Source organism: Talaromyces amestolkiae (assembly GCF_001896365.1).
Source record: "Talaromyces amestolkiae strain CIB chromosome Unknown scaffold18.1, whole genome shotgun sequence".
NCBI classification, from domain to species: domain Eukaryota; kingdom Fungi; phylum Ascomycota; class Eurotiomycetes; order Eurotiales; family Trichocomaceae; genus Talaromyces; species Talaromyces amestolkiae.
In genome coordinates, this window is record NW_024468054.1 from 236199 (window position 1) to 247789 (window position 11591).

At 45.2% G+C, this 11591-nt stretch overlaps 6 protein-coding genes across 6 annotated transcripts; 3 read left to right on the forward strand and 3 right to left on the reverse strand.

The window, feature by feature from the left end:
* Nucleotides 1-1579: 1579 nt before the first annotated feature.
* BHQ10_008135 (uncharacterized protein) lies at nucleotides 1580-2400 on the reverse strand (the record flags this gene model as incomplete). Its single annotated transcript, XM_040880907.1, has 3 exons — nucleotides 1580-1667; nucleotides 1709-2068; nucleotides 2129-2400. The coding sequence occupies 3 exons, from the start codon at nucleotides 2398-2400 to the stop codon at nucleotides 1580-1582; spliced, it is 720 nt and encodes a 239-aa protein (XP_040736637.1).
* A 1607-nt stretch (nucleotides 2401-4007) lies between these two features.
* On the forward strand, nucleotides 4008-4650 carry BHQ10_008136 (uncharacterized protein; the record flags this gene model as incomplete). The annotated part of the gene is made up of 4 exons (XM_040880908.1): nucleotides 4008-4112; nucleotides 4191-4282; nucleotides 4350-4426; nucleotides 4517-4650. The coding sequence occupies 4 exons, from the start codon at nucleotides 4008-4010 to the stop codon at nucleotides 4648-4650; spliced, it is 408 nt and encodes a 135-aa protein (XP_040736638.1).
* Nucleotides 4651-5046: 396 nt separating this feature from the next.
* On the reverse strand, nucleotides 5047-5754 carry BHQ10_008137 (uncharacterized protein; the record flags this gene model as incomplete). The annotated part of the gene is made up of 5 exons (XM_040880909.1): nucleotides 5047-5058; nucleotides 5119-5226; nucleotides 5289-5435; nucleotides 5531-5592; nucleotides 5712-5754. The coding sequence occupies 5 exons, from the start codon at nucleotides 5752-5754 to the stop codon at nucleotides 5047-5049; spliced, it is 372 nt and encodes a 123-aa protein (XP_040736639.1).
* A 402-nt stretch (nucleotides 5755-6156) lies between these two features.
* BHQ10_008138 (uncharacterized protein) lies at nucleotides 6157-6859 on the forward strand (the record flags this gene model as incomplete). The annotated part of the gene is made up of 3 exons (XM_040880910.1): nucleotides 6157-6453; nucleotides 6526-6675; nucleotides 6743-6859. The coding sequence occupies 3 exons, from the start codon at nucleotides 6157-6159 to the stop codon at nucleotides 6857-6859; spliced, it is 564 nt and encodes a 187-aa protein (XP_040736640.1).
* A 236-nt stretch (nucleotides 6860-7095) lies between these two features.
* Nucleotides 7096-8776, reverse strand: BHQ10_008139 (uncharacterized protein; the record flags this gene model as incomplete). The annotated part of the gene is made up of 6 exons (XM_040880911.1): nucleotides 7096-7275; nucleotides 7335-7463; nucleotides 7525-7648; nucleotides 7699-7779; nucleotides 7826-7986; nucleotides 8042-8776. 6 exons carry the CDS (start codon nucleotides 8774-8776, stop codon nucleotides 7096-7098), a joined length of 1410 nt encoding a protein of 469 aa, XP_040736641.1.
* A 1256-nt stretch (nucleotides 8777-10032) lies between these two features.
* Nucleotides 10033-11241, forward strand: BHQ10_008140 (uncharacterized protein; the record flags this gene model as incomplete). The annotated part of the gene is made up of 2 exons (XM_040880913.1): nucleotides 10033-10851; nucleotides 10909-11241. The coding sequence occupies 2 exons, from the start codon at nucleotides 10033-10035 to the stop codon at nucleotides 11239-11241; spliced, it is 1152 nt and encodes a 383-aa protein (XP_040736642.1).
* Nucleotides 11242-11591: the final 350 nt, after the last annotated feature.

Here is an 11591-nt window from a genome sequence, read left to right on the forward strand (position 1 = left end):
TTCTTCTCTGGCTTATTCAGCATCCGAGCTGATATTCTCATTATGGTAATGATGAGAGTTATTGTGCGAAGCCGAAGAGAATCTCAGACTCTCCAGACAATGCAGAAGATGAAACATCGGTTGTCCTTAATGCCTTGTTTTTGCACCTGCTACACTGATCTAGATCTATATCTGAAATTGAATGGCATTCTGGATTATGAGAGTTGTTGCTGCCTCTCCACACAATGCGGGGTACAGGAAGTCCGAACATTAAAGACATCAAATTGAAAAATATTTGAAGAATATAGTATGACTTGGTGGACGATCTGCGACTCATTGCTGAAGTTAATCATAGTGTAGAAAACATTACCTTCTATCGATATATTAGGCGACGTGTGCATGTAGAGTCACTATCAGACATGACAGGACACAAATTTCTCAAGTCTCTCTCTCTTTGCTATCTATGATCTGGCACTCCCGCCATGGGGGATCAATCACCTGGTTTACACGCCTATTGCACCTCAACTTGCAAGTTATACAACCCACGCAGATCCGTCCCGATCCCGTTGTATCAGAAACCACACCGCAGGGCGGAATCGAGTCTGGCAACGGAGATTTACACAGTCAAAGCACGGAGAAAGGTACCACTAGGCTCGGAAAGCAAGCAGAGATGTCATAGATCTAGACAACGCCATATTCGATAATAGCAGCATTTCGCAAGGATTCCAGCTGCTCCAGAGAGCTATTTAGATAGCTATTCTGAATAACAAGGGTCCTTCTTATTTTTAGAAATCGTAGAAGCTCTGTAGTAAGGTTAGGAAGGATCCAGAACGCTCAGCAAACGAGCAAAGTCAGATGATGATACTATATGACTGACAGGAACGTGATCTTGCAAGCCGCAGCGCCATCATTGGTCGACCAAACAGAGTTGTCCAGGAGAGCTACAAGGGAAAGTATTTTGCCAAGGATAGCAAAGGAATCAGTAATCAAGAAGCAGAGGCAAATTTGCCAATAAATCAACCTCAAGCAGAGAAAATTAGGATTCATCTGAGATAGTGGAACCACTATCTCGCCAGATGATACGTTTAAGACTGGCCATGAGGAGAATGTGGAAGACGAATTGAGATGGTGCTACTAGGAGAGAAGCCAGAGGTATATGGTCAGTAGTGCCCTCATGGTTCATATTCAATCACGCTGCTTACATCTTCGATCCGTTTTAGATATAACTAGCTTCATGGGTGGTGACTCCACAGATTTTGGGACTTCACTGTATTTTCAAACCTTTAAGAAGAGGAAAAAATTGGTTGGCTTCACGACACCGCTCACCACAAAATTGCATGGGAAAAAGTAGGCAATCCCAGCGAAAACACAGACATGACGTCCGGAGTTCTCTTTCACTGTTGTGCTATAAAGCTACTGAATAGATGCCCTAGAGGCACTGAGAGTACCAAGCGTTGGAATACTTGCAAGTGCCCGAAGAACAACAAGTAGGACCAGTCCAGCCTGATCCACCACACTGCCCATACAGCGCAGAGCACTACCGAAGGTATTAGTTCCAAATCCTTGTTTCCAAATGGCACTCAATGAACTTACACTTGTGCTAGTAGAAGTGCTGCCCGATGAGGTCGTTGTACTGCTGCTGGTGCTGGTAGTAGAGGAGGAGGAGGAGGAGGAGGAGGATGAACCACCTGCAGAAACAGTAATAGTCGAAGTTCCACTACTCTCATACCCCTCTGTAGACACGATCTGGTAATTATGGGTGCCTAGGCTCATACCCAATGCAGCCCAGGCATTGAAATGATTCGCTGTAGTGACAGTTCCGCTAGACCGCGTGCTCTGGCGGATGGACCAGTATTGGTTAAAGGTTGATGTGCCGACGATAGAAGGCTGGTCGACTTGCTGGTGCTCATAGATATCATAGGTAGCACCGTCGCTGGTGACAGTGCCCATGTGGGTCATGCTGGATCCGGGGTTGTAGGTTCCATAGTTTTCGAGAATGTAGTATTCAACTAGAGGGCTGGTGGTCCAACCGTAGACTGCAAGGTAGGCATTTCCGCTGGGGCTGAAGGTGCCGGAGTAGGTGATGTCCCTGAATATTGTTCAGTGAGAACAGCTTCCTGGGCATGAGTAAGAAATGTGTACGACTTACTGTGCACTACCTGGATTCCACCCCTTTCCGCAGGTAAAGTCTCCGCCATTTTCATTTGCCCAAGTCACGCTGTACTCTCCGGCATCGCCGTTCGTGTAGGAGACGGTCCCATCACCGTTGGTCCAGAATGAATAGTAAAAGCCGTTATTTGTGCCAGTTTCGCTTGTAGTGATGGTTTGACGCTCTAAAAGCTCGGAATGCGACTCGCCTGGCAGGGCAAAGGCGCCTGCTAGAACAGAGAGGCTAAGGACAAGAGATGATAAAGACACCATGTTATTTGGTTTTGTGATTCTCTCTGATTGACTGGACTTCTTCAGTAAGCAAATCAGGGGGGATTCATCTTCAATTTATGCTTTTCTTTCTGGGGCTTCAGGGCCTCGAAAAAGTTGAGGTAGGCATGTCCCAATACTGGCTAATTTCTTGGTGAGCCTTACCTCCTACTTCATATGCCTCCAGTGTTCTCTATCCAGACGAGAAGACCTTGCTCATCAGCATGAATAAGCACATTTTGCCGGTTGGCTAAATGAACAACGTTTGCCTGATCTTCATCATCCACGTCTGCATCATGAGTTCAGCTTTCACCTACGTAGAGGAGCGGGACAGCCGAACTATCTGTCAGAGTACATTCAAATCAATTTACCTGATACACAGATAATAACGGATGTCTAGCTCCTGGACGGAAGGGTTGTGCACCCTCTGGTGTTTTGTTTACATGATGAGTTTTGCCACGAATAGAGTCTAGTCGCCCAAAGCGTGTACGTATGGTGAATATCCAGATTACTTGCGGGGTAACATCTTACACGGCTAAATGACACATCTAGTCCGTTATTCCGCGGTCAGCTCCATATTCTACGTGTAGGACACGTAAGCTCGTCAAATCCAAAAAGATTAGAAAAACTCCTCAACATCTAGAGACTAAAGAATACCGGATGATTGAGGAGACACAGAACACGGTTATATTATCATTTTTACATACTAGATCGAACCTTTGGTATCAAGGAGCTACTCTGGTCCAGCCCGGTAACTTCGTCACTACAATTCTAGGCGGTTAGAGTACTTGTTACCTCTTGGTAAAAAGAACGTTATATTGAACACCTCTAATTATACAATATATATATATGGATTATTAAATTTAAACTTTATATCTAAGCTAATTGGAACGATCTGATAAGAATGATTAATCTATCAGCATCGAATAATAAGCGGCTCCCCTCCTTCTGAGAGCCAGAGAAAGTCGCATGTCTTCCGGGTGATGGGCCCGTTGAGGGACCTGACTGATGAGGATCTTCAGGCTTCGTTATAGAGAGCCCTCAACGATAATATCAGCGAAGAGAAAAAACTACAAATCAAGACTGGGGGTATAATCGTGCCTTTATATTATAAATTAAACCAAGAAAGAGTATTTCTGGTGTAGTTTTATGGTGGCGTGCCATGGTTTCTCTCTGAGTTGACGTTGAATCCTCACGAAGACTAGTAGGAGGAGATGGACGACGGTGATATCAGCTTTGACTGCTATTTCTTTCTGTTTACGCAGCTCTACTCGTTGGACAGCAAAGAGCTAGTGGGTGTAAAGTAAGCTGTGTACGTCTACTAGTCTTCAATAATTTAATACTAACTGATTATACAATATAGTATTATTACGAATGTGGTAGTAAAGGACCAAATATTATTGACCCACTTCCGCTATTTTCAACCAATTAAATTCTTTACAGCCAAACGCCGCCTTTCCCCAAGTTCTTTATCGATAACATTTTTTTATATGCGATTTTTCAAGATCAAATCGCCAACACAGACTTTCTATATCAGCCTTGCGCAACATATTGCATAATACCAGGATAAGCACTTTGCAGAAAGAGCATACTAAAACATAAAACATAAAATGCCTGCCTCAGTGCACGAAGACCAAGACCAGTCTATGGTCGACGTTGACGCCCAGCAAGAAAACGGCGAGGTCATTGAAGTCGGCGAAAACAGAATCACAATTGTATGCAGCACCCTCTCTCAAGGCTTCGGAATAAGTACAAAAAGAAAAAAAAAGCAGCTCCTGACTGACTGATTATAGTTACCTGGCGCCTCCGACACAGCAGCCTCTTTCCAATTCAAAGAAGAAGGTCACACCTTGGGCAACGCGCTTCGATATGTCATTATGAAAAAGTACTCCATCCTCCTCCATTCTTTGGTTGAGCTATATAGGTTGGTGATGAAGCTAACGCCTGCAAAGCCCCAAAGTCGAGTTCTGCGGCTACACAATCCCGCATCCTTCGGAGGCGAAGATGAATATTCGTATTCAGACATACGGTAATCCCCCTTCTTCTTCTCTCTCTTGCTCCCGATTTTCTTTCGCTTGAGTGAAACGTTTGGTGGCTTCGGTGCTGATGTTTGAAATAGATGATACGACGGCCATTGAAGCGCTAGAAAAAGGATTGAATGATCTTATGGATTTGTGTGATGTGGTCTCTGACAAATTTACGGTTGCGAGAGATGCGTTTGTTGCTGAGCAGGGAAATCAGATGACTGCTTAAGTCAAAATGAGTGGATTGGACAGCAAAGGACGGACTTAGGATTAGACTTGTCCGTCGATGACGAAGTCTTTTGATATTATATTGTATGCATTATCTTGGATAGATGGCGTTTGGGTGTATTCAAATATTCTTTTGAACTATTTTAAAGGTTCTTTCCAGTTCACGCTACACGGCTGAGATAAAATTACTATGTACGTACTTGTAAGCACGCTTACATTGTCCAAGTAGACGGCAGATTTATCACAGAACCGCATTTTGTCTAAAACATATTTATATACAACACTGCCTCGAAAAAAAAAAACCACTTCATAAAATGCTAGAAATTGGATCTATTCTCCGAGACCTTCAAACAACGAACAACAAACTTTGATATTGTCACATTTCATTTGCATTTGCTCAGTTACGGCCCTGCAGTCATCAACATTAGCTCTGGTATCACATACCCTCCAAAAGAAAAAAAAAGCTTACCTCCAAGAACCCGGTGATAAAGTTAGGCGGCAGTCTAGCAGCAGGCTCCTCCTCCACGCGGAAATACTTCATGACATGGGATAATTGTTTCCAGTAGTTCAATGTTTCCTAACAACGCACAAGGATCAGCAAGCCAATATTCTCGCACGTAATCCAGAGGGAAAGCGGACCTGGAACTCGGCATGGCTCTTGTACAGCAATACATCAACGACATTGATCTGACTGACGTAGCGATGCTTCTCGAATTGTTGACGGATCTTGGTGCGGATGGCGGACACGGGGACATTGAGGCTGTACATTGTTTGGATTTCGGGGGACTGCAACGTTTCATTATTAGTTGCCTTGTTTACAATTCGCTCAAGTACTTCAATTGATCATGATAATGACATAGGCATGCTGGTGGGAGACGAACCGCTCGGAGCCATTCTCGGTAGGACTTGCGAACTCTGGCTTTGGCTTCGGCCCAGTTGACAGCTATTTCCACATCCAATTCGTCAGCACCGTGACTCAATTGACAGTCAACGAACGGCTTTATACAACGAAAAGGACCGTCGTTGCATCACGCCCGTTACAAGGATTGTGATATAACATACACGTGCGCGTCCGCTGCGCGAGATATGTGGGATTGATCGTCATGACGCAGATATTGAATCTTCCTGACCGGCGAGAATGCGAGGAAAGATTTGGCTATGCCGGTCGCAAACACAGTTCGTATCGGTGTTCGAGGTGGAGAGTTGAGGTTGTTCTCGTCTTGCGGCTTGCCCGTGCCGGCGGGCTCGGAGAAGTGGTCTATACTATATCTGGTCTAGTGCGTCTAGTAAGCTTTCACCGCCTGCCGTTTCAGAAAATTTTCATTCGATATCTTCTAGGTCTGATTGAGACTTGAGGAAGTTTTGATTCCAGTCAAATTTCGTTCTTCGTTTGGTTGCGTGGTTATTTATTTGATTTCACGAGGATCATTTCAATCGACCAAAATACGCCGGCTCCGAACATTTCCGCCTTACTTTTTACAACGATATTAAGCCAAAAGCCAACGCAATGGCACCAACAACCTCCAAAGGCCCCTCCAAGGGTCCCTCCAAGAACTCATCCTCAAAAGGAGCCAAAACCTCCTCCTTCAAAGTCAGCAAATCCTCCAAATCATCCAAAGGCAAACGCCCACCTCCGAAAGAAGTCAAATCGCAATCCCGCAGCGCTCCCAAACAGCAAAAGAAAACTAAGACGAGGGAATATACGGAGAAGGAATTGGATTTACCATCTTTGAATATGATTACGCCTGTTGGTGTGCAGACGCCGAGGGGCAAGAAGAAGGGCAAGGTTTTTGTTGATGATCAGGTTTGTCTTTCTTTCTTTCTTGAATTGCATGTGTGGCTAGGTGAGGGAGAGATGGCTGACTGTTGGATGTAGGAGAGTATGATGACTATTCTGGCGATTGTCAATGCGGAAAAGGAAGGGCAGATTGAGTCTAAGATGATCAAGGCGCGACAAATGGAGGAGATTAGAGAGGCGAAAAGGAAAGAAGCAGAGGCAAGAGCTGAGAAGAAGAAATCAAAGTTGGTACGTTTTTACACTCTCCGCTCGCTACAATTGATGACAATTGGTCAAATGCTAATATTGATTTTAGGAGAGCGTCAAAGATGAACTACGAAACAAGAAAAAGAGAAGATCAAGCGACGGTCCTACAGAAGATAAGAAATCCAGCTTCAAAAGGGAGAAGCGGAAGAGTGTCTCGTTTGCTTGAATTTTCAATTCTTTTCTGATTAATTGAGCGGATCTTTGTATATCTATCTCTATGTGCGCTATCTATGCATGCATTGGTGGTCATTATTCGTTTTGATGGAATGATTCCTTGTGGGGGTTTCGGTCATGATCAGGGTCGGCGTTAGAGGCGAATGCGAGGGTGAATTCGATCAAGTGTCAGGTATCACGAAGAACGAAATTCGGGAAAATCGAACATGTCTTTTTGAGGTCTCGTCTCTAATTATCGATGGTCATGGATAGCTTGCGGTTCACGGGATAAAAGACCGATGCATGGGACGGTTTGTGAATGCTACCGTTCGCGAGTTGTTCTCCGTACAGCCCTTCTTTATCCTTCTGGGGTTTGGGTGTGACGGAAAGATCGATGGTTTTTGCCATACGGTCCAAGAAGTTGGCGGCCTACGAAAGAGCAGGTCAGCGGATTGATTCATTGAGCATGTTCTGAAGGGTGGACATACCGGTTTGGTGAACCACCGACAACCTCCCAATTCAAACCAGCCGAGATGGCCGCCCCAGGAAGTGGTCAATAAGACGCCGTATGGTGTCTGTTTGAATTCGTCATATGGAATTGCTTGTTTGACGGAGATCTATCGCTACGAATTAGTTGTCTGCCGTGAAATATGTAAATATCAAACAAAGTCTACTTACTGGATCATCTTCCGCATTTATGGCCAAGAATGGGATGCGTATTGCTAGTAGGGAGTCTGTAGAGGATGCATCACGATGGTAGGCTCCTTCAGTCGGGTAGCCCCATAATGCGCATTGCACGGCTCTGCTCATATCAGTATAATGTTATATCTCGTCCTATGAAGTGGAACATACCTGTCAAACTCATGGATGTACTTAACATTCTCCATATCATTGACGTTCAAGCGCGGATGATGCGTTAATTCATCAACATGTCTGTACTCAGTCAGCACCGTCAACTCGATAGCCATAGAAGACGTACTGGTTAAAAAGCTTTACGAGACTGATGGCCATATGCGATGAGTAGACTTCAGCACCTATCCATGTATTCCGAAGAGCGACATTGGTCACATCCAAGTTCCATGGATTAGCACAAACAACGGCAGCATTCAAAAGACAGTTTTCGCCTTCTTCACCAAGATACTGTTCAAAAAATCAGATCTCTGCATATAATCAGCAAAAAAGACAGGCGACATACATTAGTCAAAATATTCGCACCCAGCGAAAACCCAATGCCGAACAACGGCCGATTCGGAAACGTCTTTCGAAGCCATTTCACGACTTGGCGAACGTCCCATGTTGCGCGCGCATTGAATAGTAATGGGGTGCTGATTTTCATCTGCGCGCATCCTCGACCGTTGACAACACATGCCTCCCATCCACTGTTTTCATCTAGCACGAGCGGTGCAAGAGCAGCTCTCAGGTACACCTCATGCGATCCACCGGTCAATCCATGTAGCGCCACCAGCATAGGTTTGGAATCATTCGATGGCAGCGCGGCGAGCTCGTCTTTTGAGAAGAAAGTGGTTCGTGCCGGGAGTCCCGAGGGGAGGGTATATTTCCTAGCTTCATCGGTAGCTTCGGGGTCGGTCGTCTTGGGGTATGCCGGCACGACAAAGTCAACGGCGAATTGGCCCGCGAGAGAAGGAATTTCCTGCTCGAAGATCTTGCGCTTGTAGTAGATGGGGATTTCGTTAGTTTCTTTGATTGTTGTGTAGCCGGTCTGGAGGTGGCCGTTGAAGAGGAAAGGGTTGAGTTTGCATGTCGAAGGGGTAGCTTCGCGGACGAGATCTATGAGTTGAATCTGTTCTTTCTCTGATGCGGTTGCTTTATCAGGTGCAGAAGCATCTTTTGGTGTGAGGAGCACCTGATTGTCTTCGCAGTGAACCAATGAAACTTTGGCTTGCGGAGAGAACTTTGAGAAAACACTCATGTCTGATCGAGCTGATGACGTCAGGCAATGTAATTGGCAGCCAAAATGATGGAAATAGCAAGATGCACCGTCAAATTCGATAATACGGAAAGGCAGAAAGAATGTTTGAGGATAAAAAAGAGCGCTGTGCAGCCAACAAAGATATTTTATTTTTCTTTGAAGGGAGTGCCTGGATTCTTTTTTAGCATCAACCTCGGCATCATAGCCTGATTGGGTAGGTGGCCCGGCCAATCAGATGCCGCGATCTGACATGATAAGACCGATAAGCCGATAAGGACGATAAGAGGTGCACTAAGCAAACATTTCTCTACGTTTTCTATGCCTTGCTATTAGTCTGTTCATTTATTGTCATCAATGTTATGTTTGCTAAGACTAGGCAAAGTTAGACTACCTGGGGTCCCCACTAGGTTAAAATTGCTGAGTTCTCTCAGAGTGTGGGCTCGTCATACACCGACATACAGGTCACAAGGACCCGTTTGGTGCCTTTCTTATCGAGCAGATCTGCATGTGACCGTCGCTTGATTGCTTCAACACGCCTTGAAACAAAGCAAACGCTCAAAAGATTTGGTTTCGACATAAACGTACTACCATATTTTATCAGATAGCCTCTATAGCTGCACATAGAACCGTTTGTGGTGATCTTAGCTGCCACGAGCCATACTTGTCGATTTCCGTTTGCGGAAGCCCTAATCGCCAGGATCATCCCCACCATATTCAGAAAAAACTACCTACTGACAAGATCTAAGACGTGCTAGCGTGATTCTATCAGCTGTCTCAAGCGACTGACTTACGGTGCCGTTAGATTCAGGCAACTACATCGGCCGAGTAATGTAAGAGGCCAGAACCGGTGTGTTGCGTTACAGTTCGTTACCAGAGAAATAACATTTGAACCTCCCAAGGCTTCCACCTGCAAAATAAGATAAGATGGATGTCATCCTGATTCAGGCATACTTACCGTCATCTTCCGCTTTCGTATACTTTTGTATAGTTTTCCTGTCTGTCTTTTTGTTTGTATTTAAATACTAATAGTACCTCGTGGAAGCCTCGCCTGACTTTGAATCTGCCTTCACATATCCAGTGCATATAAATACGGTGATCGACTACTTTCAGCGATCGTTATCATTTGGAAGGATATAATAATATTTTGAATGCTTGAAAAATTACTAATTCTTCGACATCTGCTACCATGAAGAAGTAGTGATCGATATCTACTTTGGAACAAACCACAAAGCACTACGTATCACTCAATCTACAACATGCGTATCCGTTCCTTGGGCTTCTTCGCGAGGCTCAAGGTCTCCAACCCGATCAAGGAGACCTCGAGCAGTGAAGAACAGGAAGTGGAAACGCAAAAAGACACTGAGATCCTCAGTCAGCAGCAAGACAAGCAATGCTACATTATGGACCTCCCTACTGAGCTGTTAGCCCTCATATCCGCAGAGCTGGATCCTCTCTCCGAAGCATGCCTGGCAATGACATGCAAACGATTACTGCTGATTTCCGGAAAGTCCTTCCGCTCCGATTGTCTACGATTCAAAAAAGATTTTGCACCCTTGTTACACCACTACCGTGATTCTCAGACCTATGCTAGCGAGCGCTGGAAGTTGATCGAAAGGCTTGAGGATAGAAGATGGCTTGCTTGCTCCAAGTGCCTCAAGCTTCATCCGCGGATGGCGTTTCCTGCGAAAGAATTCAGATCTTCACCTACCGCACGAGTTTGCAACCTAGGCGAATCGGCAGGATTGGTCGACTTGTGTCCATGTATAAAACTGACGTTTCAAGACAAAGTGAAGCTGGTTAAAGAATTGAAAGACCGGGAGGTTTTGAGCAAGATGCCATCGGCCATATTCGGAAGCCGCGGCTACGACGAAAGATACTTGTGGCACTCGTGCACAGTGACATACGGATCAACCGAATTCAAAATTGATATTTACCCTGAGCTCAACGATGCAGAACAACTGATGATTCGAACGGAGTATCGGATGAGCACGGCACCGCACACACTCGGAAAACAGCAACATATCTCACCCCGCTTTGGCTGCGCTCATCGGTCGATGGATCTGTGGCTGTCTAGTGTATGTCAAGCAATCTACTGCCACCGACACGACACATTCTGCTCGGCGTGTAAGCAGATATCAACTTGCAGGACTTGCGGCACGGTACTGAAATGTCCAAACCGACGGGCCCATATCTCTCCCGAAGCCGATAAAGCGACGTACTTTTTCTGGACACTGAGATGTCTAGGTAACTCTACGGCGATGCCCGACGCAGAATTTGCGGCGCAAAGAATCCATCCGATTAATCCATATATTAGTATAAAGAGCTGCCCCTGGACGATTTGGATGCATCCGCCGCCGAGTCATGCGCCTTCTCTCGGCAATGACATCTTGCAGCCGGCGCTGGAGGACAACAGTGCACATTTCGCAAATCAGATGTACACTTCGCTGCATCTTGCGCAGGCATAGGGAGTCAGCCTCTTCTTTTCATGGAGAGTATAAATGATATTCGTTGAGTTTTTGGAATATATCTGCGTGTTAGCGGGTGTTGCTATGTGATCACATCTTGTCAACTATGGCGTATATTAGGAGTTTCTGGGTTAGCCGCAGGATAGATAGTTGGTTACTGGCTAGTAAGGCGTTCTTGTCACAAATTATTGCTCAAGCAGTCTCTTCAATCTAGCTGTCTATATTAGTATTAACAAATGAAAATCCAAGATCGGAATATAAAAGGCCAGCGTGGAAGCAAAGATAAATACAATTGATGAAGTCGGCGACATAGCGATGATCCGCGATATATTGCCATGGAGCGTAGTTTC